This window comes from Podarcis liolepis (genome assembly GCF_965112155.1).
Source record: "Podarcis liolepis genome assembly, chromosome: 12".
Classification (NCBI taxonomy): Eukaryota; Metazoa; Chordata; class Lepidosauria; order Squamata; family Lacertidae; genus Podarcis; species Podarcis liolepis.
In genome coordinates this window covers 20,772,198-20,798,471 of record NC_139563.1, presented here as the reverse complement: position 1 = coordinate 20,798,471, position 26,274 = coordinate 20,772,198, and the positions used below count along the sequence as shown (strand labels likewise).

General features: G+C 38.3%; 1 protein-coding gene across 17 annotated transcripts in view; it reads right to left on the bottom strand.

Moving 5' to 3' along the window:
* The window catches only part of MPP7 (MAGUK p55 scaffold protein 7), an 81,206-nt gene that overhangs the window by 16,025 nt on the left and 38,907 nt on the right, over positions 1-26,274 (bottom strand). For 9 of the 17 annotated variants that reach the window (XM_083467487.1, XM_083467491.1, XM_083467486.1 and 6 more), the window contains exons 4-11: positions 21,433-21,510; positions 19,418-19,498; positions 14,700-14,831; positions 12,901-12,982; positions 11,858-11,943; positions 11,284-11,358; positions 10,898-11,094; positions 10,330-10,394 (exon numbers count right to left, since the gene is read on the bottom strand). In XM_083467487.1, the coding sequence (XP_083323613.1) occupies positions 10,330-10,394; positions 10,898-11,094; positions 11,284-11,358; positions 11,858-11,943; positions 12,901-12,982; positions 14,700-14,831; positions 19,418-19,498; positions 21,433-21,510 (796 nt within the window). Of the gene's footprint in view, positions 1-3,931; positions 3,962-10,329; positions 10,395-10,897; positions 11,095-11,283; positions 11,359-11,857; positions 11,944-12,900; positions 12,983-14,699; positions 14,832-19,417; positions 19,499-21,432; positions 21,511-26,274 lie in introns of all 17 variants that reach the window. The other 8 variants (XM_083467493.1, XM_083467498.1, XM_083467494.1 and 5 more) reach the window with 1 other exon arrangement.

The following is a 26,274-nucleotide window of genomic DNA, read 5'->3' as shown; positions in this document are numbered from 1 at the left end:
GCTGCTCTATATGGATGGCAGGAAGCAAAGTGAAGCAAACAGAGCAGCAACTGGGTGAATCCAAAGACTAGGATATAAGACAGAAGCAGGAAAAGGGCACTAAAGGGGGACAGCAGCTATTTGGAGCCCCAAGTTTTCCCACTGCCTGGTGTCAAAACAGCTCACTTATCAATCACAGCTCTCACTTCACTCACTGGCTAATCATTTCACAGAAATTACTGGTGCTTAGAAGGGTACCTGCACACTTTGATTATAATTTTTTCCTAGGAGGGGTAGAGACATGTACTTTTGAAAAATGAAAGCTGGGGCACCAAATAAGGCCTTCACTGGTTCCATGGGGCTTATGGCAGCCTGGTAGCTCCTTCCAATAGAGGAGTCAACTTTGCAAGCTAACCCTGTTTCCTGCTGGTGGGAAAGGCACTCCTGGAGGGTATCTGAATGCCCTCCTTACTCTACAAAAGAATAGCTGCTGCTCAAAAGGTTTAGGCTCCCCTCTAGAAGTACATACTTGAGGGAAAGCAAAAACTTCCCTCTGTTTTGTTCCACAGATCATCAGTGAAAGGCACTGAAAATTAAGCCAGCTCCTGGGTGCAGAACCCTTTGCATTGATCCCATTTCATGGTCAAACTAGATTGTAACAAATTAGCAAACACTGAACAGGACTTTCCACCACCCTAATGCTAATCCCCTCTTCCTGGTCAGGTTAAAGTGTTAGACTATTCCAAGTGCAATCAACCACTTTAGAAATGCTACACACTGAACATGTTCCTAGCAACTAGCTGTAGAAACAAAAGGGAGCAACACCCCCTCTTCTGGTAATGGCTCACACCATTCCTCTTGGAGACTAAAACTGGTATTTATATTGAGTTTATAGAGTTTTTAAGTATGCTAATAAATAGCTATTTAAATAGTTTTCGCCAAAAGGGTGAAACCAATTATTGTTTTTAATAGTATGCAAACAGTTTACTACCAACAAAATAGTTTAACTACATGGTTTGAACCATTAAACTACATGAAAATTAGTTCAACTTCTGTCCTTCACTGCTACCCATTTAATACCAATCACTGTTTTTCAAAATTGTATGCACTTTTTCCTCTATATACATTGAAGACAACCCTTTGTCTTCAATGTATATAGAGAAAAAGACAAGCCATTGTTTCCAATAAGTATCAACAGCAAACATCTCACAAAAGTAGGTATCATTTAGACCTAAATGGTAAAGCCCCGTCCCACAGGCTCACAATCTACAATGATATACATGCTTTGCGTGTCAAATTTAATACAGTTTGACATACATTATAGACAAATAGCAAGTTCTCTGTTAAACCAACACCATATCATTGACTAGCACAGTAAAAACATTGTTAATTATTTCTGGACAACTCCAGTTTGTAGGAAGTTCATTTCTGAGGCCACCTTATAACAGTACACCCAATTCCTGAAATATGACTAGGGCTTTTAAATAGTTTTTATTCTGTATGTCTGATACCACTGTAGTTTCACATTATGAATCCCAGAAATGACATTTCATGAAAACCGAATGAAGCTATAACACTTCCACCCTGTATCCACAGTTAAGAAACTGGGAGTGACCCAATGGTCTCCCCTTCTTCCTCCAACTTTCCAGCAAAAGTATCCTTCCAAGCCTTAGCTTAGAGTGCATCTGCATTGGCACTCGCAAGGTTCCCTTCTAAGCTAACGTTTGTTAACCTGCTTCAGATTCTTGTTGTGGAGATCAGTGAACATACTGGGCCAAGAGTGATACCAAACTGAACAAGCTGACTGCAGATACCTCAGGGTATGTAAGTAGCACCTACATGGAGGCTCATAGAGCCCTGCTGGTAGAGGTATGTAGGAGGAAGGCCAAGGTAGTGATGGAGTTTTCTCCCCCTCTCATTATCTATGAATTATGGCGTATCTCCACACATCCCATGCTCTACTCAGAATAATCTTATGATAACTGCCTAGTTATGCATTTTTATTCTGTATGACAAAAAGTGTGAGTTAAAGTTGATAATCCATCCTACTCAATTATACTAAGTTAAAGAAAATATATATTTCAACAGAAGAGATCAACTAGCAAGGTCTGGCATTAAAGTTGCTAATTTGAATGTCATCAGTGGAACTGCTATTATTCATCAGTCTCCCAACAGCAGTTCCCTGAGTGATGTCAATGATCAAAAACTATTTAAACAAAACAAGAAATCATTAAAGTAAATAAAACAACCATAAAACAGAGACCACAAGATTAGAAATCACAGCAATAATCAGTAAGACAGAGCTCCCAAAATGAATTTCACAGAACTAAAATGACCATGCTAAAATCACAGCAACATGCAAAGATTAAAGAATTAATTATTTCAATTAATAAATATAATCAATTTTAAAATGCCTGGGAAAATAAAAAAAGTTCTTTGCCTGGCACCAGAAAGGCATTAAAATGTGTGTCAGGTGGGCCTCTCTGGCATTCCACAACCAGAAGGCCTTTTCCCTTGTGACTATTCTCTCCGCACCTCAGTATGCAAGGGGTACTAGGAGAAGAGTTTCAGATGATTACAGTGGTACCTCGGGTTACATACGCTTCAGGTTACATACGCTTCAGGTTACATACGCTTCAGGTTACAGACTCCGCTAACCCAGAAATAGTACCTCAGGTTAAGAACTTTGCTTCAGGATGAGAACAGAAATTGCACAAAGGCAGCGCAGCAGCAGGAGGCCCCATTAGCTAAAGTGGTGCTTCAAGTTAAGAACAGTTTCAGGTTAAGAACGGACCTCCGGAACGAATTAACTATGTAAACAAAGGTACCACTGTATTTCAAGGCACAGATAAATGTAACTGGGAAGAAAATATCATTCAGCTACTGAGGTCCCAAATCATGAAGGGCTTTAACAGTGACAGCTATTCTGTTTGGATTGGTAGGCCTCCTGTGGCATGCAAATGTCAGGCATACAGATTTAGACCACAGCTTCTAAAATCTATCTTGAAGCATGGTTACACACAAACTTCTCTACCAGTCTACCTATCTGCAGTGTCACCTTCCCCTTTAATAAAACATGTGACATGGATATATTAATAAATTATGTAGCATGCCCTCAATTAGTTTCCACCTACTCTTGTGCTGCTGATTTACCCTGAGTAGTTCCTGCATCACCAGGATCTCAACCTCCTTCCCTATTCTACCACATTTTATACCCCAATATGGGCCAATTCTTACCAATCATTTGTGTTCTCTTCCCACATCCCTTCCTTGAAGAATAAAGAAAACCTAATATGGTATGTTCAACTTACAATGGTTCTTGTGTAGCATCTTCTAAGGAATTACCAGTAAACTACTTCAAGAATAGGTGAGCAAAGATGAGCCAGTCCATGGTATTATTACTTGGCTCATTGACAAGAAAGCAATCCCAGCTATCCAACAGTACTAACTTACTTCCCTGTAAGTCAGCAGTAGCCAACGTGGTACCCTCTAGATGTTATGGAGCCACCAACTCAAGTCAGAGCGGCCAATGGCCAGGGATGATGAAAATTGTAGCCCACAACAAGTGTCAGGTACCACAATGGCTATCCCTACACTAAGTCACGAGGTTACAACTTTCACAATTCCTATCAGCTTAGTCAATGATAAGGGTTTATGGGAGTTGTAGTTCAATATCATCTGGGGACCCAAGATTGAAGAATACTGTGATAGAAAAATAATGTAGTCAGATGGAATATAGCCAGCCTAACATTTTGTCCAGAACAAGTATTTAAATTTCTTTGCAAATTCTGCCCAAGTAAATTATTTCCTCATATTCAAGGTAGCATTTCAATGCATTCTATATTTCAATGTTAGTAACATATGTTGCGGTTAGGATGCAGATCCTTTGTGTCAAATCCAGTGAGCCATTTTTTAATCTAGCAGATTCATAGCATGCAGTGATGCCCATTACCTGCAAACTCTGTAGCCATCCAGGAAAAAGCTGAGAAAGAAAGAGAGTCTTTTGTAAGCAACTGCTCACCTATGTGGGCTCCACTGTTGTGACCAGCACATTCAGCTTCCTCTGGATGAAGTGTAAAAGCGTACAGAACAAAAGCCAAGAAATAAAGCAGAATAGTTAGATGCCCAGCCATGAATGCAAAAGAAGAGTTACTTAAAAATGACAACTGCAGAAAGCACAGCATAAAAAGCCTTCAATATGCCACTGCTTAAAAATAAATCACTGTGTTGTTCTGAAGTTGAGCAAGAGATTTTGGAGTACAGCAACATGCATATTTAACTTTTCACTGTTTTATTGCCTTATTCATGACAGAAAATAAAGAAGTGATTTTAAAAGGTGTTCTACTTTATATTTTAATGTAGGATAAAATATACAACAGCTGAAACACAAAGGTAAAGAAATCTACAAAGAATATCAGGAGTTTTTGTATTTGGCTCAATGGATCGGACAGAAAGGGTATTTTTAATGAATATAACTTCTTAGGTATAAAATAGTATTGGTGCCTATTTTAATATACCAAATGTCTAACAAAATACTTTACAGCTTTTGGGTATATACAGATAGATAGACAGACAGATAGATAGATAGATAGATAGATAACCTATCTAAAGAAATCAATGAGCTACAACTGTATGCTGCAAGTGAAAAGTCCCCCAAAGATTGACACCACAGCAGTAAAGCATCTGTCAAGCTGTGTTCCAAAATTGCACCCCTAATGACTGGAAAAGATCCACTTTATTCAGTGTCAAAGTTTGAATTTAAGAAAGATAATCTATTAGAGCCATGCAATAGGACTGACATCATCTTTAGCTCCATGGAAATGTCTTGTGTTAACATATCTGCTTTTTTCAGTTATGTTACTTTGCTAACATTCAGAGGTTTTAGCACACATTCGCTTCTGTTCTGCATACTTGACCCATGTGCAGAAACAGGCAGATCTGTTATGTTGGGCCCCCAAAATTCCTGCTATGTGAGGAGAAGGAAAAATACAAAGGAAGAAATCACATCTGACAATGGGATAACACATGTGGATCCCTGTGCCTTACCCCACAGGAATCTTCATGCACACATGCCAGTACTGTGCTGTAGGAACTACGTGCAGAAAGCAACATGTTCACAGTCTTCTACTACCACGATTCTCAGGACTGGAACAACAATTCCCACAACAACAAAGCAACTGGCTGTTGTGACTACATATACTGCTATCTAGATGGATTATTTTCTAATTGCCTCTAAGTCAGTGATGACCTAGAATACTTAGTTTTTAAGCCATCACTTGCAGCCCAGCAGGGAAACTTGTACATGTACCTTCAATTTCCTCTGAGAAGCGCAAAAGGGGGAAAAATAGGATGCAAAGTGATTATATGGACTGAAGACATAATGGAAGAATAAAAGGGGGGGAAACACCTACCACACTCAACTGTTTCCTCAGCTTAGAACAGCCAAAAGACAAGCAGACATGATTTACATTATATTCAGCACATAATAAAATGGGAAAAGCAGAGCTGAGTAATATAAAGAACAGGTTAAGAGCATATTTTGCAGAAGTATGATGCACGGCACGTTCAGCGTTTTGCTGCAAAAGCCTGTACCCCAATTTCTTTTTTGGGAGTGGGAAATGACAGAACCTCACTTTCAAAATGTGTAAAGTTTTTTGGTGCGTATGCAAAGGCTATGTTCCCCTAACACTGTTTAAGAGACAGAAAGGTTTGCACCAGCCCTGGGATGAAAAAACAACACATTAACTAGTCATGTTCTGCTTAGCATCATAAGTAAGAGTCACTAGGTTTTCAATTGTAATTTTGAAATGGTTACACTCTTAAGTTGAAGTTAAGTTTTCTACAGGTTGTTGCTTTCATCCAGAGACTTCCTCTAGCCCAGAGCTTTCCAAACTTTTTCATATTGGTGACACTCTTTTTAGACATGCATCATTTTGAGACGTAGTAATTCAGTTTTACTAGCAAACCAGAGGTTAAACTAACCCCTTATAAGAGCACAGGGAGTGTTTGTGTGACACACCTACACATTGCAGCTGACACACTAATGTGTCGTGGCACACAGTTTGGAAAGCTCTGTCTGAGCCCAGAAGGAGGGAACCTGAGGTTCTCCAGATGTTGCTGGACTCTGATTCCCATCAGCCCTAGCCAGTATGGCTAATGGTCATGAAGGATGGGAACTGTAGTTCAGTGACATATGGGGGCGACAGGCTCCCCACCCCTGCCCTAGTTTATTAGACACATCCCAAAGCCAACTTACAATGCACTAGAACAAACTTTCTTTGGGCTCATTTCTATGCCTGCTTGCCCATCAAAGTCTCCCCTCCCACCAAAGACACAACTTCTGCTAGTACCACTTTTATTGCTCCTTGATCAAGCATCATTACTTTACACAGGTAGATTCTGATGAAATACAGATATCAGGGCACAACACACATGCATATCAGTTTTAAAGGGCACATTCATGTAGTTATTCAGATTCTTGTCCCTTTACAATACAAGGAAGTTGCAATCACAAACAGTGGCGTAGCGTGGGGGGTGCAGGGGGGGCCGGCCGCACCGGCCGCAACATCTGGGGGTTAGGGGGCGCAAATCCACGGGTTAGGGGGCGCAAATCCACGGGTTAGGAGGCGCAAATTACTTGCCTTGCCCCGGGTGCTGACAACCCACGCTACGCCACTGATCACAAAGGACAGGACGCCTACTTGAATGCGTTCTTAAGAGGCAAAGGATTAATAATAGTTCATATATGTGCTCTTTACAACTGATACAATGTATTATGAGAGAGTTGCTCTTACAGAACAATACCATTATCTTCTCAGCCAAGAAAGCCCAAGATCTGCCAAATCCAAACACTTTGGATTGCGCTGTTAAGAAAGAATTAAATTATAGGCCCTGTTAAATTTGTCATAGCCCACCTTCTTTGAACCAACCCAGGAAGAGCTTAGTTGCTTAGCTGAGAAAGAAATGAAGAAGAGGACAAATACTTACTGGGGAAGAAAAGCCTCCTTCAGAATTTATTTTTTCAATGAGGATAAATTTTCCCACCTGAACTATTAAGGGTGTTGCATTTATGAAATGAGCAGTGTGTGAGATCTGTTAACACAAAACTTGGCCAGCTCATTACCATGAAAGCCCCTTGCATTCACAAGGAGAGACCAGATTTCCATTGGCATGCTTGGACCCCTTTGGAGGCTACATCAACAAGAAAGCTTCCCGCATGGAGCGCAATCCATGAAGTTGCATTATTATTAGTCGCCGATGTGGGTACCTGCTACTTTGATGTGAACCAAAGTATCTAACATTTCAGTTCTATAACGTTGCCTACTTATATTTGGCATGAATTATAAATACTGTTAGCCATCTCAGTTCTTAGATATCAAGCCCATACAGCTAAAACAGCACAAAATGGAGATGGGGGGGGGGCATTATGGAAGGAAATAGCCAAGAAACAGCACACTGAAGACTGGGCATGCTCAATGAGCAATATTATGTTAATGAATATTCAGTCACTTTCAATTGAAAATCTCAAAGCAACTTGACAAGATTAAAATAAAATAAACAGTAGATTTTAAAACAATATACAATACAAAATTACTAAAATGTGACTGAAACAAAATCTTGGCTGACTGGGGGTGGAGGAAAAAAGGCTGTGTACATGTGTGTACTGAACCGGAGCATGCCACACTGCAAATAAGAATAATTGTGGTTCCACTTTCTTATATATTTTTCTAAGATGGAAAGGCAAGTTTGGTTAGAATGGATAAAGAAAAAATTAAGCACGCAAAAGAAATATAGTTGTAAGATGCACAGAAAGGAAACTGACAAAAGAACTGGGCTGATGAAGTAACACAAATTACTTGAATGTAAATTGGAACACAACTGATGATTTATATCAAGGATCTGTTTCATTATTAGTTGAACATGCAACTGCTTTGCCGTTTGCTATGCATAACAGATGCATGACTCTATCCAGTATATTTGGGGGAAAGCAGGAGTCATTCAGTTCAGTCACTGGCCTGCATCACAATGCACAGCAGCTCCATTTTATAAATGAGCATCAATTGACAAACTATCATAAGCAGGATCACTAAGATTTTCATGGACGTATAAAGATCTTAAGGTATACAATTGAATTTCCAAGCTATAATGAAAATATTTAACAAAATTTGTACGTAAAAAGATTTGCATGAGAAAGTATAAAAACAAAAAATGCTAATGTATTTTTTTAAGTGAATAACTTTTAGGCAAAAATACTGAAATTCTTCAAATGCACTCTTCTGTTTGATGACACCGCAGACTGCAAAGATGAAGCCTGTATTAATGATGTCACCACAGCAGCAAGTGACCCAAGACAAGATGACACTGACTTTATATAATTTAGGACTGCAAATAGTCATAAAAAGTGAGGTCAAAGTCTGCTGTCCTTGCAATAGTAGGGATTATTAGAGGAAGACTCCTCACTAAATGTCAGGAAGAATACTAGGTTTGAAAGAAGAGTGAAGATGTGTTTGGCTTGCTGACAAAACAGATAGTGGTATAAGGAGTTACAGTGTAGAATTTGACAAAATGAGTTTTACTTTCAGTGTTTGGGCGCCACATAAAAATTTGAATTGTGCACAATTAATTCTCAAAATTATAAAATAGGTTCCATCTTGCTTGAATGCACACCATACTAAATCACATGATATTGATATTGAACTATATAAATACAGTGGTGCGGTGTCAGGAAAGTTTTGGAAAAGCTTCAAAAATCACCAAAGTCTTTAAAAACCTCAAAAAAGGCTACCACACCGCATTCTATGAGTTGCTCCTCGAAGTCAAGTCGCAACTGTATTAGCGGTGTTAAGAAAAAGGAAACAAACTTGCAAGACGTTTCCGTCATGCGAAGCAAGCCCATAGGGAAAATCATCTTGCGAAGCAGCTCAAAAAACAAAAAACCCTTTCGTCTAGCGAGTTTTTTGTCTTGCGAGGCATTCGTCTTGCGAGGTATCACTGTATATTTGACAGTGATTAAATATTTCTTCTCTCACACTTAGTGAAAATTTTAAAAAGTACATAATTCAGTTTATATTTAATATCAAAATTACTATTTTATTTTGGTTATACACTTAGCTAGGTCTTTCAGAGATTAACCACCCTATCCATTACACAATGCTAATTATGGATTAACAATATTAAATTATTATTAGTCATATGAATGAGAAGACATGTGATATAGCTTAAATATAAAAGCAAACTACCATGGTAAAAATCATGGTTCTGTTGGAAAGAAGCTGTTTTGGCCAGAATTAGTCTAACTGATTTTAATTACTGATGGTTCATGCTCTCTTTTGAAGACATATTACATCAAATGAATGACAAGTTTAAGGACACGTGCATAAGTTACACCATATAACAAATGTCACCAATTTCATGCAAATGTAGTCCAGTGCTATCCTATGTCAGAAACAGAGCCAGTTCACAAATATAAATGACTGCTTCTCCATGCTCCTGACCCGCAACACACACACATAATTCCATGCAACCATTTTATATTAATTTTCCAAAACCCCACAGAAAGTGGCTCATCATCTTGCTGTCCAACTTCAAGTATACCAATAAAATGATTTGGTTTAGAGTAATGTTACTGTCTTTGTTCTATAGAAGAATGAACTACTGTGTTTTTTTTTTAAACTAGAACTCTGAAACCTTCAAACATGCTATTTTTAGTCCATGATGAGAGATACTGTGCTTTCACATCATTTGCTTTTGATATAATTCTAATTAGGCACACAGAAAAAGTACTTGCTAGAATATTTTTGATACATTTTAAAACATATGCCTTAATGTTTTTGCATAATTTGGATCAAACCCACTTCTTATAAGTCCAATTCAGTTCTAATAAGAAAAGCAGACAGAAAATTTGATAAGCATATGAGTGGTAACAGATCATATATCAGCATGATATTTATTGATATGTTCTAAAAACATACTCCAAAGCAGCTTCACACAACCTCCAGATATTGTTGGACTATGCTTCAAAAGTAGGTGGTTGAGCCTGAAAAAAGCACTGACTTCACATGTGTCCCCTTTTGTGTAGTATTTAAATACCCAGTGAGTCATTAAGAATGCCCTTCCAATAATTAGAGATTGGTATATTTATTATTTTATTCACTGTAGGGAATAGGTTTTACATAAGTATTGATGTCGGAAGCGGGGGTAAACAATTTTCTTTAACGAAAATCCTATTCCTACAGCATCACAGGTTTTGGCCTGCTGATATATCTTAAGATACCAGCGCCATATCTTAAAAAGAGCTAATACAAGCCATATTTGTGTGAATGAAGTAATATGATTTCTAAACAGACTTACATGATTTTCTATTGGAAACTTTCAAGGGCTGAACCTGTACATCTGATCTTCTTAGTGCAAGCCTCCTATAAAATGATTTGAGGGAAGGGGGGGGGAGAGAAGCAAAACTCTTTATAATTTTCATAGCTATTTTGAGATTAACACTCCATATCGGTCTTTTCCAAAGTATCCTGATTTTTAGAAGACATTTTCCTAAACAATACAGTCTACTCAAAGTCTATGAAATTAAATCCTAGAAGGGTTTTTTTATGTTCTCCAAACACAGCTGCAGTTGTTATTCATGCATAGTACATCAATAAAGATACAGATACCAATGTACTATTTTCCATATGTTTTTCCTTTCCAAGGTGGATCACAAATATTCTATAAGGTTTTGTCATTATTAATGTGAATAGACAAATAAAGAAAACCAAACTACTTGGGCAACAACTTACAAAGTTCAGACATTTTACCATAAGACAAAACTTGAAAGTTGATTGACCTTATAATCCATAAGGTCAGGCATAACAATTATATCAAAGATATAGTGATCACATTTTAAGTATCAGAGAAATCAGAAACTGCTCACCTTTCTTGGAAATGCTTTGATGGAATTAAGCCTGCCCTGGGATTGGCATTACCTTCAAGCTTGGCTTGCCACCAAGTTACATCATCCTGGCTCATGATCTGAAGAATATCACCTTTTCTGAAAGGAAGTCCAGCTTCTTTACAGGGAATTGCTTTATCCTCACTGGGATCATAGTCAAACAGAGCTTTCATGAAGATCTGGAAGAAGACGGCCTTATTAGTAATTAAATGTCTTATTACAACCCTCAGTCTCCGTTTTTATTGCTTATTGGCATACAAACAACATGCGTAAAAATACAATTGTAAAACACATTTACATATGGGTACAAAATATATTTCAGCCAGCAATCTGAGTAAGTCCCTTTTTCTGAGGAAAGGACCTCTTACCTTTCCTTCTTTAGATGCAGTTTCTTCTTTGATACTGGGTATAATTTTAAATGTAATGGCTCCTTGCGACTGGGACTAAAAGGATGTGAAAAACAAATTATCAAAGCATTCAGTACAAGTTAAAGAAAAACAATAAGGAAGGTAGAGCTAATGCAACTTGTAGTGCTAGTTAACTTGATGTGATTAACATCTTAGTACCTCTTTATAATAGGCTGTGCTACGATATTCTCTTCTGTCCTAAAAACAGACACGCTCTGATAATTTATGCAAAAGTTTGTTAACAGAGTGTTTACAATCAAGTGGTGTATAAATTGTTATGGATTTTAAAAAACAAAACCATAAAATAAAGAAGTGAATAGCCTCTCCTGATCTATCAAAGAGTTAATGAACCAAGAAATAAAGGATATAAAAATAACCAATGCAAGAAGAAAGGCCAAGTCAGGCAGGAGGAAAAAACTGGGAACTGTGCCTGCCTCCCAGAGTTCTTTGCTCCTGCCTCCATCACGTGCCGGGGTTGTAACACAACCCATTAAGCTCATCATCAACTGCCTTAATTATTCCATTTGTAACCTACCAGAATTTGTATAATTTCTTCTGGTTTTTTATCATCTACAGGAATTCCATTAACTTCCTTAAGTTCATCGCCAACATGAATGAGACCTGTGGAGCATATTTATTTAACAACCATTTTAAAGTTCAATACAATTGTGCATATCTAACATTGTTTCAAGTCATGGTCATTCCTACTCCGCAAAGCACAACAGATTTCTACTTCTCTTCTACCCAAATGCAATTTTATAGCAAGGTCTTTCTGTCTCTCTCTCTTTGGGAAGGCAAAAAAGAATTGTGTTTGTAGTTGTTTACTTTAATATTAAAGGTAAAGGGACCCCTGACCACCAGGTCCAGTCGTGACCGACTCTGGGGTTGCAGCGCTCATCTCGCTTTATTGGCCGAGGGAGCCGGCGTACAGGTTCCGGGTCATGTGGCCAGCATGACTAAGCCGCTTCTGGTGAACCAGAGCAGCACACGGAAACGCCGTTTACCTTCCCGCTGAAGCGGTACCTATTTATCTACTTGCACTTTGATGTGCTTTCGAACTGCTAGGTTGGCAGGAGCAGGGACCGAGCAACGGGAGCTCACCCCGTCGCGGGGATTCAAACCGCCGACCTTCTGATTGGCAAGTCCTAGGCTCTGTGGTTTAACCCACAGCGCCACCCGCATTCCTAACTTTAATATTACTATAGTTTTATTGTAATGTGATTGTTTTTAATCTTTCTGCCCAGAGAACCTTTGTTACAGGAGAGCATACAAATGCTTAGTGCACAGAAGTGCTCAACTGTGAAACTGCGATACAGAGAGGCTGATTTGATACCTTCCTTCTTGCTGAGTTTCTAAATGTATTTCACTAATGAGATAATTTTCAAACTGCTAAATTGCATCCATAATACCAAAATCCTATCAGAGATCCTATCACAATAATCTAAAATAATATACATGGCAGAAACCACAAAAAGGTTTCTGGATGCAATTACCTACTTTTACCAAGCAATTTAGAATTCATTTGAAGAACCAGGCTGGCCATCACATCTCAGCAATCACACTTTTAAATATTCTTACCACTTCTATCTGCAGCACCTCCACGCATTATTCGAGCAACAACAACAGCTCCAGTCTGTTCATCCCTTTTAATAGTAGCTCCCTTTAAAAATAAATTGAAACATTATTATGATTTAATGCTGGGCTACACTGAACAGTTTTCTACCAGCAACCTTTCAGTAACTTGAGGAAGGTAACTATATTTGAGATTCCTGTCTTTACAAATGAAGTTATCTGGACCCCTCTATTCCCTGGGTGTTAAAGTATTTGTGTTCGAGTACTGAACAATGAAAACATTAACACTACATATAGAAGACTGCAAAGGTCTAGATTTTGTTTTTGTTCTAAAAGACTACATTCAGAGGAGTTTTCCACATCTCCCACATTATCTGCGCTTAAAAGAACATCCCACTTTAGAACACAGTAATTACTATTTGGACTAAAGAGTCTTGGGGAATCTTGGATAGTTTCACCAAGCAAAATTAAGTGACCTGAAAACCATTCTACATTTCAGTACTGCTTTGGAAAACACATGGTGAAGGATTCAGTGTTTTTAAAAAGTGGAATATTTCTTACATTACGGTAACTGTTTTTACAATTATAAAACAGGTACAAGACAAGTGCAGCAGCATGAACAAAGACATATGTAGGAGATGGCTGGTGTGGAAGCCTACAGGAATGAGTTACTACTTTCATTCACACTACAAATTACCAACACCAAGCTTTCTCTGCAGTGATTTGTGGCAACAGAGATGGGTTGAAATGGAAACTGAACTTTGTAATCTAAATCTAATCAGATCTCCTATCAGCCCAGAGAGCCAGTAAACCAGGGGTGGGGAATATCAGGTTCAGAGACCCAATGCAGCCCTCCAGGCCTCCCTATATATCCTTCTGAACTCTTCCCAGGTCACACCTCTCTCCCCAGACCATATACCTAACCAGCCTTGCTGAAGTGCTTTCCCCTAGCTGCTGGAATATTTCTCTGAACTGCAATAATTTCTATTGCCTAGCGGTCATTTTCCCTCTGGTCACTGCTGTGCATACACAACCTGACTGCCTGTCTCCAGGCACTGCAGTTGTCTGCAAGGGATCCCCCACACAGCGGTGTCAAAGTTGCCAGCCTTCATGTCACATTTGCAGACATCTTTATATGGCAGAGCTGATCTGCCAATGGACCTGGTGCCTGAAGCCAGCTCCTCATAAAGCACATCCTTGGGAGCCTGCCATCTTCCATTCTGCGGTCATGGCCAAGCCAGTGTTGATATCACTGAGACAGAAGTGTGAACATCATGGGAATTGAGGCTTGGGAGAGTACATCTTTGTTTGAGATTTTGTCCTGCCATGTGATGCCCAAAATCATCCTGATGAAGCGTATTTGGAAAGTGCTGAGGCATCACTCCTGGAAGTTGACCACAACTCACTTTGATAAAGCAGCATGCTTAATATGTAAGCATGGTCGATCTTAATCTTGGTATTAGCCATTGCATTACATTTTCCCATACCCTTTTGGAGAGGCAAGCCATTGCCGTAGCTGCCTTACCAATATGTCTGTTCAGCTCAGTGTCAATGAAAAGGTTGCTGGTCATAATGGAGCACAAATTTTGTGCACCACTCATATTTATTAGCACCTCATCACTTTCCTACATTTCCTACCCCACTCCAAGAGACACTCATAGCCTTTCCTCCAACATACAGAAATGTTATTTCAAACTCCCCCTTATTAGTGCATAATTTGTGCACAACTGTGCAATGACACTGGCTCATATTTTTGAGTGTCAGGTATGATTTTATTGTTATTGGTTTTTAAAAAAACAACTTACCAGCGGTTCTCTATTTTTCACTAGCCTGATTATTTTCACAGAGTCTTCATCATCATCAATATCATCAGGCATGGGAGGCAGCACTGGGTCGTAGTTCTTTTGGGCAACAGTATCATGCACAGAAAGCAAAGCCTGAAAAAAATCATATTAAAAAACAACCCAATTCACAATTGGACCTTGATAAAATGGAAGTTTACCACTAATGCAGTTTTGCTATTACTATTGCAGGGCTCACATCTGACCGTTTGTCTGGTGCTACGTTCTTGTCTCAGTCTATGGACAGTACTTTCTTTCTTAACTGGAAGTGTGAACAGTACAGTAGTGAAGTACTTGTCTGCTTAAGTTACTACTGGAGTAAGCTACACCAATTTGAAAAGAAAGTGGAAACACACCCTGAAACTGTTTGAACATAGCAGGGAGAGAGCAAAAGAATATTTGTTACATCTTGTCCTTCATTTGGTTTGGAGGACACCTTTTATTAAAGTTGGCAAAACTATAATACAATTGTAAATTCCTTAGGCATGAATAAAGAGGAAGTTATCCCATGCAAGCTGAAGTCTTTAATCTTTTCATTTTCTTTCCATGAACAAAGACTGTGTGTACCTTACAACTTGTCTTTACATCAGAGGATGCTATTGGAAAATCTTCTACATTTCCAGTTTCACAATCTAAAAGTAAGATCATATTCACACAGGCAGCTCTGGAAAAGTTATTTTGTTTTAGCTACAATTCTATGTGTATGATTCATTAATATAAACATGTTCCATATTTAGAACTTTAAAGGAGGTATGATTCAAATTCCTATACTACCTAAATATAAATATTGATGTTCAACTAAATTCTTAGACATGATCTAGCTGGAGATGAGTACTGAGAAACCTTGCCATGTCTAGATGTGGTACAATATTTTTCAGATTAAAGCATTGATCATTTATCATTTCACAATGCATAGATCTGTAAAGAAGAATAATGTAGTTGGTAGAGCATGAGACTCTTGATCTCATGGTAATAGGTTCAAGCCCCACTTTTGGGCAAAAGATTCCAGCACTGCAGGGGGTTGGACCAGAAGACCCTTATTGTCCCTTCCAAAATCTACAATTCTCTGAAACATTTAAAATGCCTGTTCCTAATTCTAATTCAGAAGTTTACAAAGTGAGGATGATCACAATAACTCCACTCCAATGCTATTACTTGCTCCTGATACTGTCAAAAGAATACTGATTAGGGGTATTAAAATGCCACTAGTGTAACTCAGCTGCATATTTGTATATATATTATTTGAAATCATATTAGGCTATTTTCTCCTTTAACTATTTCAGTTTTATTGTTGCATGTAACTTCCTGTAACAAAAAAGGCGATTTCCCATCCTGAAAATATTTTGAACGTTTTACATCCACCAGTCAGAACTGTTAGTCATACAGAGATAGTCAACACAAAAGTAGTGACTTTTGCCTTCTTACACTCCTGCTCCCTCCTGCTCAGGGCTACTAACCTGAGGATATACTTTGGACTGTCTAGCTATTCTTAAAGTTCACACTTCATGCCATCTGTTTAAAATTCCTCCCGACTGCACCTCTTGCCACCATTTTACTAATTCAGTTTTCCATTCTTTCAGAAGGATAAAAATGAGTTTTTCAAACATCAGGTGCTTTGGGTAGTGTCCAATGAAATTCTCCCCGAAGCAGAAGGACCTCTGTCTGTACAGTAAGACTTCCCCTCTTTCTCTCTTCTCCCCAACCCCAAGCTGTTCTGAGGGTTCTCAGATTTGAAGGGGAAGGGGGAGCAGCCCTGTTGCACAGGTAGAGGCCATTGTGCTAATGGGACAACTGCATCTGATAGAATCCTTTGTCCTTTAATTATCAAGTTCCTTTTTATAAAACAAAACCAAACCCTAAATAATGACATTGTAGAGCCATTCACAGCTGAAGCAGACATATATGTTGCCATGATCCCTAGTGAGACAATTTCTGCAGGCTTGTAAATTGCTTCGAGGAGAAAACAAGCATTTTGGTTACTTGTGGTTGTTTTGCTCTGGTTGTATGCAAATTGTTTCTGCAATTATGATATTATATAAAATAAAAAGGACACCTGAATCTGTAACAGATATAAATGTTGCAATAAAGGGAACATCATTTTTGCTGTTCCATCTAAATGATCTGTACATAGTTGGGGGTTAATTTCTTAAAATAAAATATCCAAGAGGAAAATTATGTCATTTTCTTTTTCCTTCCTGAGTGATCTGAGATAGATATTTGATTTGTTGTTTTCTGGCTTTACAGTTTTCCAAGAGACAGATCTGTTGCTTGATTTATGTGCACAGATTTTCAAATTCACTCATAGCAACCTGACACGCCATGAGTACCCAGTTATTTATGTATAAATAAATATGACATAAGAAGCTTATGTTTTACTCCACAAAAGGCAATTCATATACCAAACTGAGACAGGTCAAAACAGTGTACGTCATTTCATACAACATCTTTTTATATATAATGGTAGAACACTTAAGGAGCTGAAGTGCAAAGCTAATCAAAGGCAGTAGCAGTTCTCCCACTAGCAGACCACTGATCCTGGGAAGACCAATGCAACTTCCACTTTATCGACACTTGTGACAACCTCCAGGCAGGTATGCACCAGCCTCATTAACATCCAGATCCAGAAATCCACAAGCATTTCAATAGACTTTGCGTATGAGCTCAGCAACCACAAATAATTGGTTTTGCAGCAGGTTAAACTGTGATCACTTCTATCCTTGCCAACTACTGCATCAGGGCCATAGGCTTCTTTGGTATTAAGCAGTACAGCCAAAGTGTATTTTACACGAATAATGTTTCTATTTTAGTTGCTTCCTATGAAAGTGTAATATCTTTGTTTCAAATAAGGGTATGATTAACAAATATGTCATGGAACATTCTGCTTTGGCCTGTAATTAATGCTTATAATAATCTACCCAAAGTTTCTTATGAATCCACTGAAGCCAAAAAGAAACCACTGAGGGGGAGACAAGCCAATAGTGTAATAGTATTTTCCTGGCTTGGAGCAAAAACTTGTAATTAACCATGAAGCTCATCCAGCAAAGGATGGCATGTATTTTGAAATCCACTAGATTCTTTGGCTTAGATGTCGTTCTGTGAAGGTATGGTTTATTTGGAATTTTAATCCCAGTTCATATTGATTACCCAGGATTCACTTAGGGGATACAAAAATACCCCCCCAATACATTTCCCAACAATTTGCCCAATTAACGTGCTTCCACCCCAAACACTGTTTAAGATATTCAGGCAATTAATTTAGATAAATTTCCCAGAGTGGTGAGTTGCAAGAGTATAAAGGGCCTTTGAAAATATGTTTATTTGCAACTCCTAGCAAGTGATTTCAGGATAAATAATTACAATTTAAAGAGGCAATAGAACTGTACCCTCTCTATTTCTACCTATCAAAAGCCAAAAGTCTTACTGTCTGGCTCCAAACAACAAAGAGTTCTACACTAAGCCATAGCTGCCAAATACACCTCTGTGTGTCTCTGCTGACCCTATTGTGACAATTCTTGAAGGAGGAGACTCAGTTCAGCTTCTGGCTGCCTCATACATGCAAAACAACTGCATTTTCTTTCAGTGGAAGCATGCACAGGATTGTATGGAATGGCTTCTGTGTAAACCAGCTTCTACTGGGATACAGCCTGCAGCAGCTATCTCTGCGACTGCAGTGGTTGTAAGAGCTGCCCCATTCTTAGAAATGGCAGGTGCAAGTAATATCAGCACACAGTCCTTTGAGGAATATATGGAATTTGATATGCAAAGTAGCTTTGGTGCTTTATTAAAATGTTCATTAAATCTATTCAGAGTGGTAACTGAGAAGGAATTTGCTTTAAAACAAAATTAAACTTGGCACAATTTACACTGAAATTTAACAGAGGTATATCTTTAATCAGTATAAATTTATTGAATGGAAGAACTTGGCTGTTTCCCCAGTTGTTGGGGGTTTTGTGTGTGTGTGTGTGTGTGTGTGTGTGTGTGTGTGTGTACATTATGATAGAAAACTGTATGGAAGAGAGACTGCCTTAAGGTATTATATGCAGCATATGTCTTGCCTTCATATTCAGGCAATGTTAGATCTGTACAACTGTTTATGCCATTTTACTTTTTCTCCCAAGAATGCCACAGTGGTTTGCCAGCACTCCTTGTTTCTGCACTCCTACAGAAAAAAAGCAGAACAGAGAGTAACAAGCGCAAAATGTGTCTTAATGGAATTAGCTACAAATACAAGCAAGTGGAGGCTCCCTGCAACTATGTAGTCTGCTGCTACCTGCGTCTTGCAGACAATGGTAACAAGCAAAATACTCATAATAAAAGTTTTATTTGTCAGGTTATTTCTTATTGGCATATTTGTCATGCAACAAAAAATGTGAAGTTGCTTCGACTTAGCACTCCCCCAAAGGCTTGCTTAGATGCAAGGTATGATTATCTGCTGATGAAGCAACACAGACTTTTTTCCCACCAGAATATCCAATTGCACTCATACACTACAAGTGTTTTGCAAATATCAATAACTAACCATAATGTGTGATAGAGCGCTTTTTAAACTACTTAAGGAAATCCTGCAATTTTGCATATCCACATGGACTCAATAAATATACAGGAAAATCCTTAGCAGACTTTGAAAGCTGAGCGAAGCAACCATGTGTTCATTTCAACAGGTGCAAGCAACACATCCTCACCTTGAGATTGGGTTTTGACAGTAGTTTCAACAATTCTCTGATCTCACTGTTTAGTGGTTTGCTCTGCAGCTCCTCAGCCAGCTGCAAAGGGGATTGAAGTGACACAAAGAACATTAGCAAGAGCATTGTTTTACTCAGCGTGTCAGTGACAACCAGGAATCAATCCTGTTCAAGGTTATTACTTTCCAGTGTGTTCAGCATGAAGAAAAACAGACTATCAATCATTACTCTTCATTTTCTGGCCCTTATGCTAAATTCTGCTCAGGTCTTTCAACTGAGTTTGACTAAAGTAATCATATCTGGCACCAGCACACCCAGATCACATTCTGATTTATAGCAATGGGGGCAAATCCCTGCACTTCATCTGAGTGAATGGTCCTTTGCGTGCAGACAAAGGGCTGCTTGTAAAAATGACTGGATCAACCATTGACACTGTCTATAAAAAACAGCTTCTGAATGAAGTGGAGAAATCCACATTGCTTCCAAATCGCCACAGTAGCTATTCTGTTTAGGGCTGGGATAAGGAAGCAGAGTGCCCATATAGTGCTAGTGTTCTCAACTTTATCATGTTTACATACACAGGACAAGTAGCTTGTTAAATGTCAGACAAGCTAATGGCTTGTATTAGGTTACCAGATATAACCTACCAGATATAGCCTACCAGATATAAAAGCATTCTAAAGGCTGAAAGATCACCTTCAATAAGAAACCGAATCATATATGGGCTGTATCACACTACCCTGAAAATACGACAGGTTAATCAAATGCCAGGATTACTCAACTCATCTGAAAATTAGTTTAACATGTTAACATGTTATGCCTGCTACAGGATTAGAACAGAGATGAGGAATCTAACCCTCCAGATGTTGCTAGGCTATGATTCCCTTCATTCCTGACCACTAGTCATGCTGGCTGGGGGTGATGGGAGTTGGATTCTAAAATCATCTGGAGGTCTACAGGTTCTCCATCCGTGCTTTTGAATAAAGGAAACAAGGACAAATTACAGGGTATATTTTAAGTTCTCGGGAGAGAGTCTCTCAGTTTGAAACATTCTTGTTCTGAATTTTGCAACACCTCACAATGATGGAACATCCAGCAACAGTGAAAGTGAATCTGCAAAATTGTGTCTATATCTTTACTGGCCTGAAGCAATTCTGTGTATGATTATGGTCAAATAAATTTTTAGAGTGCCGTTACCTACAAGAAATTACAATGGGCAACCACACAGACCATCAATGTATTCTCTATAGATTGTTTACAAAAAAACTGTACTGTACCAAATATTGCCCTTGAGTGTGCTCCCACTGTGTCAAGCATGCATGAGTTTCACTTAAATCAGTTTAACTTATTTTTTATTCTGCCTACCTCAAGCTCTGTCATAGTTTATACAGGTGTGCACACAATTCATCAGGGTTGTAGAATTCACCATATAATGCAGAAAAGGCAGGCTTGATTTTTATTAATAAAAATTATAGTAGCAGGAAATTAAATACTCTATCAATGCCAACCCGTCTAGATTTTAGTTTTTAGTTATGAAAGTAATTTGGAAAGCTTTAATATGTATAAATCTCTGCTTCTTTTTTAAACAGCTATTTTCTGACAACCCCTTCCTATATCTTTCATAAGCCTCATTTCTTTTAGTATTATCAGTCATTTTTCTTATTCTGTCAGCACTTCAGCTATATCATTTATCTTTATTTTTAGAAAACATTCCTCTTGACTATGACTCTCATAACACACCAGAAGCTAACAGCTTCACCTTCACTGTAGACTTCTAACCTGCCATTTTTCTTTTGTGGTACCAAGGCTGAACAAGAGTCTATCTAGATGCTGTGTTATTATAAAAGAAACATGTCTAATAAAAATCAAAACAACATTAGCAATCCTGTGATGACAAATCGCTGGAAACCTTTGCACACCCAGCTCACACGGTCCCATTCATATACTGATTCTATACTCTGCTTTCAGACAGTTTGGGGAAATATGGTGCCAATGGTCTCATCAGGGACACTTACATCATCTGCCAAGGCTGATGCGCCATGCAACATGGGCACAGGGCTCTGTTTTTCATAGTAATGCAGTTTTTCATGGATCTAGGAGATAATGGAAGAAAGAAGTTTACTTAGCAGTAGAAGTAGAGTCTGACAACATAAGTTGGCAAGTTAAACATTTGCAAAGAAACAAACTTACGGAAGCATTTAGCAGTGAACATGTAGATATAATTCATCATCAGCTTCTAGTGAAGCACTGAGAGTATGAAGTCAGATGGAAAAAATGTTGAGTATGTAGACAAACCCACAGAAAAGTTAAACATTTGCTATTCCTTTCCCTCTTTTAGGTTTTCTGGACTTATATTTCTCACATATTTCCTTCCTTATCATTTACGTCTTTTCTTTCAATCCATATGCCCCAGCCTTTTTTAAGCCAAGTCAAAAATGTAGCCATCACCACACCTTAAGGCAACAATATCTATTAATTCATTATCAATTGTATGAAACAGTACTCCCTTTACCTGTCTGAAGCAAAATTTCATTGTATAACCCCAATTTTTTTCCTTATAAAGACAATCTTAAGAGTGCAATCCTATGCATGTTTACTTATAAGTAAGTCCTACTGTTTTCAATGGAGCCTAATCTCAGGTATATATGCATAAGATTTCATCCTTAATGTATTCAGCTGGCTGCCACCAGTGGGGACAATGCCATGACACCTGTGAGCATCAGGTTGGCAATCCCTGAACTAGTATGGAGTAGACCTTTAGGAAACAAAGGAAGGGCCGTATTTCTGCAGTAATGTAAAGAGAGAAGCAACACAACTGAAGCTTGAATCAAAATCTCTGGAGGGAATGGTAGCTTTCAAGGTTGTTGAACTGGTATTCTGAACTTTCTGGATTAACCAGGTACCATGAGGACTTCTTCCACTTGCTGCTCCAATATCTTCAAGACAACCCTAGATAACATCTGGAAGGAGGGGAGGCATATACCAGCACATTCTATCCTTTTTGTTGCTAGCTAAGCATTTTCATCCTCAGCCTAAAGACCTCCAGACATTGAGAAGAAAAGTATGGGTCATTTTCCTGAAGCAAATATAAGTCAGGATCCCCAAAGCAACAACCTCAAGTGAAGCATCTACTGGCATCTTTCAAAATTTGTCTGCTCAACTAGTGAGCTACCTTGTCTCTCTCCACTGACATATTCTGACAACAGATTTTCCCTCTGCTCAGTTTAAAACCTTGTATGCCTTTTAGTGAAGTCACAGGTCTCGTGCCTTCCTGCCTGTTTGTATATACTTTTGTAGATACATTGCTGATATGGATCAGTATATCCTTGTTCTTGATGTATTCTTGAAATCTGAATGCTCTCAGCTCCAGGTGATGGAACTCCTTGCACTGTGTTGCAATCTACAAAAACCCATCATTAAGACAGAAAAAATAACTCTCCACTTGCAGCAGACATCAAGCCACAGGACTTGGAGAAAAGGAGGAGTCATAAATAAACCCTGGTAATTTAGCAAGTCAAAGTTTGCAGACTCTGGGTTAAGGATCTGTGAGGAGGCGTAGCATCACTGACTCCCTTCCCCACTACTCCCTCCAAATCTTCACCAGACTATACCATAATTAAAACTTATGGTAGCACAAAACTTAACCACAGTTAATTCTAACCAAGGTTTACTATTAATCTTGATTTGAAGCTAGGGTATGAAACGACTTTGAAATTCTAGTTAGCCACGGTTAAAAGGTCAGTAAAATAATTGTACTAACCTTTCACTTTCAACATTAACTAAGAATTATTAACTTTAGTACTGTACCATGTTTCAATATGCAAAATGCATATTTAGTTTTATTACTATTTGATTCTGCGTTCTGCTTCAATATATTTGCTTTACTTACCAACAGTAGATGCAGACAAAGAATATATTTCAAGATCCAAATTAATAGGAAAGTACTAGAATGCAGAAAGGCATTATACTTTTGCCCATTTGAACAGAATAGTTTAAATATGGGCTATAAACCCCCCTTACTCCTCGCACAGTTTCTTTTCCTTTCCTTTTTTGATATTTCTGAAAGCAACTTTATACTTTGACTTCTTTGTTCCTCACACAAGACAATAAAGCAACTATTATTTGAAATTTCAGAGACTTCATTCAAGTGTACTTTTTTGTTCAGTAAGTAAGGAAAGGTTTTGATGACTTTGCTTATAGGAAGAGGTCCCCTTAGTGGGTAGAGGAAATTCACTTTAAAGCCAAACAAGTCACCCTTCCTCCAAGATAAATTTCCCTGCCCCTTTTTGAGCCAAACTCCCTGCTCAGCTACTGCAGAAAGAATGTCCAAAATTGGATGAGGTTTTGTTGCGCACTTCAAGCTCAAGTTTCTTAGAACTTGTACACTCTTCAGGACATTTCGAAAGCTGAATTAATCTCTTCCATTTGAGATGAGAACATGACGCTTTAGCAATAAACCTATTTTTATACATGCACTGTACACAGAACATTACTAAACCTTAGCTCCTTTAAAGCCCGAGGTCCCTCAAGAGATCTTTAGTAAAACCATATTTTTGTTGTTTTTAGTTTTAAAAAAATGAATTTGCTTGAAGACTTCTTCCCTCTTGGAGTACACTGATTCCTTCCATACACACTATTATTGACATAGCATCAAAGCTAGAAATGAATTCTAGTTGACTTTTTAACCTTGAAACTTGCACACAAAGGTGCTTTCAACAGCAGCCTGAAGCACACCCATTATGTTATCCTTTATTCTAGGCTACAGCAGATTACTTCTACAATCTCCATTTCAATGAAATCTACAATTGGCTTCACATCGCAATGCTATTTATGTTTGGTCATTAGCAGTAATCATTAGAAAACGAGGAGCAAATGTGAACCCATGGCTGCAATGCATTATGTGTGTGAGAGAGAAGGAGGTGATATATACTTGTCTGCAACTTCCTTTATCTGTGAAACTAAGAGCTACTGGTTTTGTAAAGTGGCCATAACTGCAGAACAAGGGTGCAATACTATAAACATTAATCCAAATTAATTAAACAATCCAAATGCTAAACAATGTGTTGAAAATTCTCTCTCTCTCTCTCTCTCTCTCTCTCTCTCTGTTTGTCTGTGTGTAGAAGTTTACTACAGCTTAAAAGTAGTTATAATTATTTTAACTAGTATCTCACTTTCAAAAACAATGCACAATTTTTGTACAATTTTCAATCCAGCAACTTTGTGCTTAAACATTCCTATTTGAAACAGGGTGATTTCCCCCCCCCCTTAAATGGCAATTTGTCACACACCAATGGCAGACACAGCCAACTCCTCAAAGAACATAAAAGGTGATGTGCCTCTTGCATCACATTCAGAAAGGGATGTGTGTGTAAAACACAACAATTAAAAAACATGTACACGTAAAATACAGAATTCCACCACACAGATTTTACAATTTCCAGTTCTTCAGCCCCTTGTTAGATGTTAAAACAGAGAACAGACACCACACGTACCATGCAAACATATCAAAAGTTGACTCAAATGTAAGTTCCATGGATATGACTGTTACTTATTCCCAGAAAGCTAGGTACAGTATTGCAGCCTCATGCCACAATTGGCAGCTGAATTAGATTTCTGTTTGAAGATAACTTCTAACGACATTGTGCCATCTGCACAGCAAACATGTTCCACAAAGTAGTAGCTATTTTAAAACATTGTGGTTAAGAAAATTTTGTTAACAAGAATGTCAACTATAAATTAAGAGAACATAAACATGAGAACCACATACTTATAACTCAAAACACAGACCAAATGAAGAGGTCTGTATCTTAAATATGGTGTGGTGCACTAGATATAGATATGTAAAGATACATAAGCTACTCTGACAGCCTTTTTTGGCTAGAATTATACATGTCGTAAATGAATAAATAAATTGTCCTTGTACCTCCCTGTATCTTGTTATGCCCACGCATAAAGTCAGCTGCAGTTTCACTCCCTGATACAGTCGTACCTTGGAAGCTTGAATGGAATCTGTTCCAGAAGTCAGTTTGACTTCCAAAACGTTCAGAAACTAAGGTGCAGCTTCTGATTGGCTGCAGGAAGCTCCTGCAGCCAATCAGAAGCCACACCGGACATTTGGGTCCCAAAGAACGTTCGCAAACCAGAACCCTCACTTCCAGGTTTGCGGCATTCGGGAGCCAAAATGTTTGACTCACAAGGTGGTCGTCCATCAAGGTACGACTGTATAAGTATCTTTCCAGGGTTACAATCTAATTCTTTGAAGGCAACAACCAGAGAGCAAATGAATGTACATCTTTGGAAGTAGGAAGTGTTCTATTCAAATTGGAGGTCCCAGAAATGTTTGATGCTGCAGCACTGAAGAAGTTAAGCAAGTATTAATTAATCTGATCCATCCCTTGAATGGGAAACCACTGGCAGCCCCACCCAAGAACAACATAAATAAACTTTTTTTAAAAGTATCTTTTATCTTTTTGTTCTCAGAGGAATCACAGAAGTGAGTTTTTCAATGCCCATATTCACTGTCAATTATTAATGATAACAAGGTTGGACTTTGCTTAGCCTTCAGGTGAACCCATGTTTACAATATCTAAGAGAAGAAAAGTGAGCCATGATCAAAGAACTGGGATTTCTATATTATCAGTAGCTGTCTATTGAAAAATGTGCATATTACACTTTTGAAAAATTATTTCTCCTTAAAGGATGAAGCATTCTCCATTCCTATTTCTTTTTGGCTGCATTGCTGCTTCTCTTTGGAACTCTCCCAGCAGCAACTTGGGAGCTGGCTAAAGCTACAGCTGATCCAAAAATATTTTTCTAGATTTTTAACATTTCTGCCACTGATGGATTCCGGGGAATCA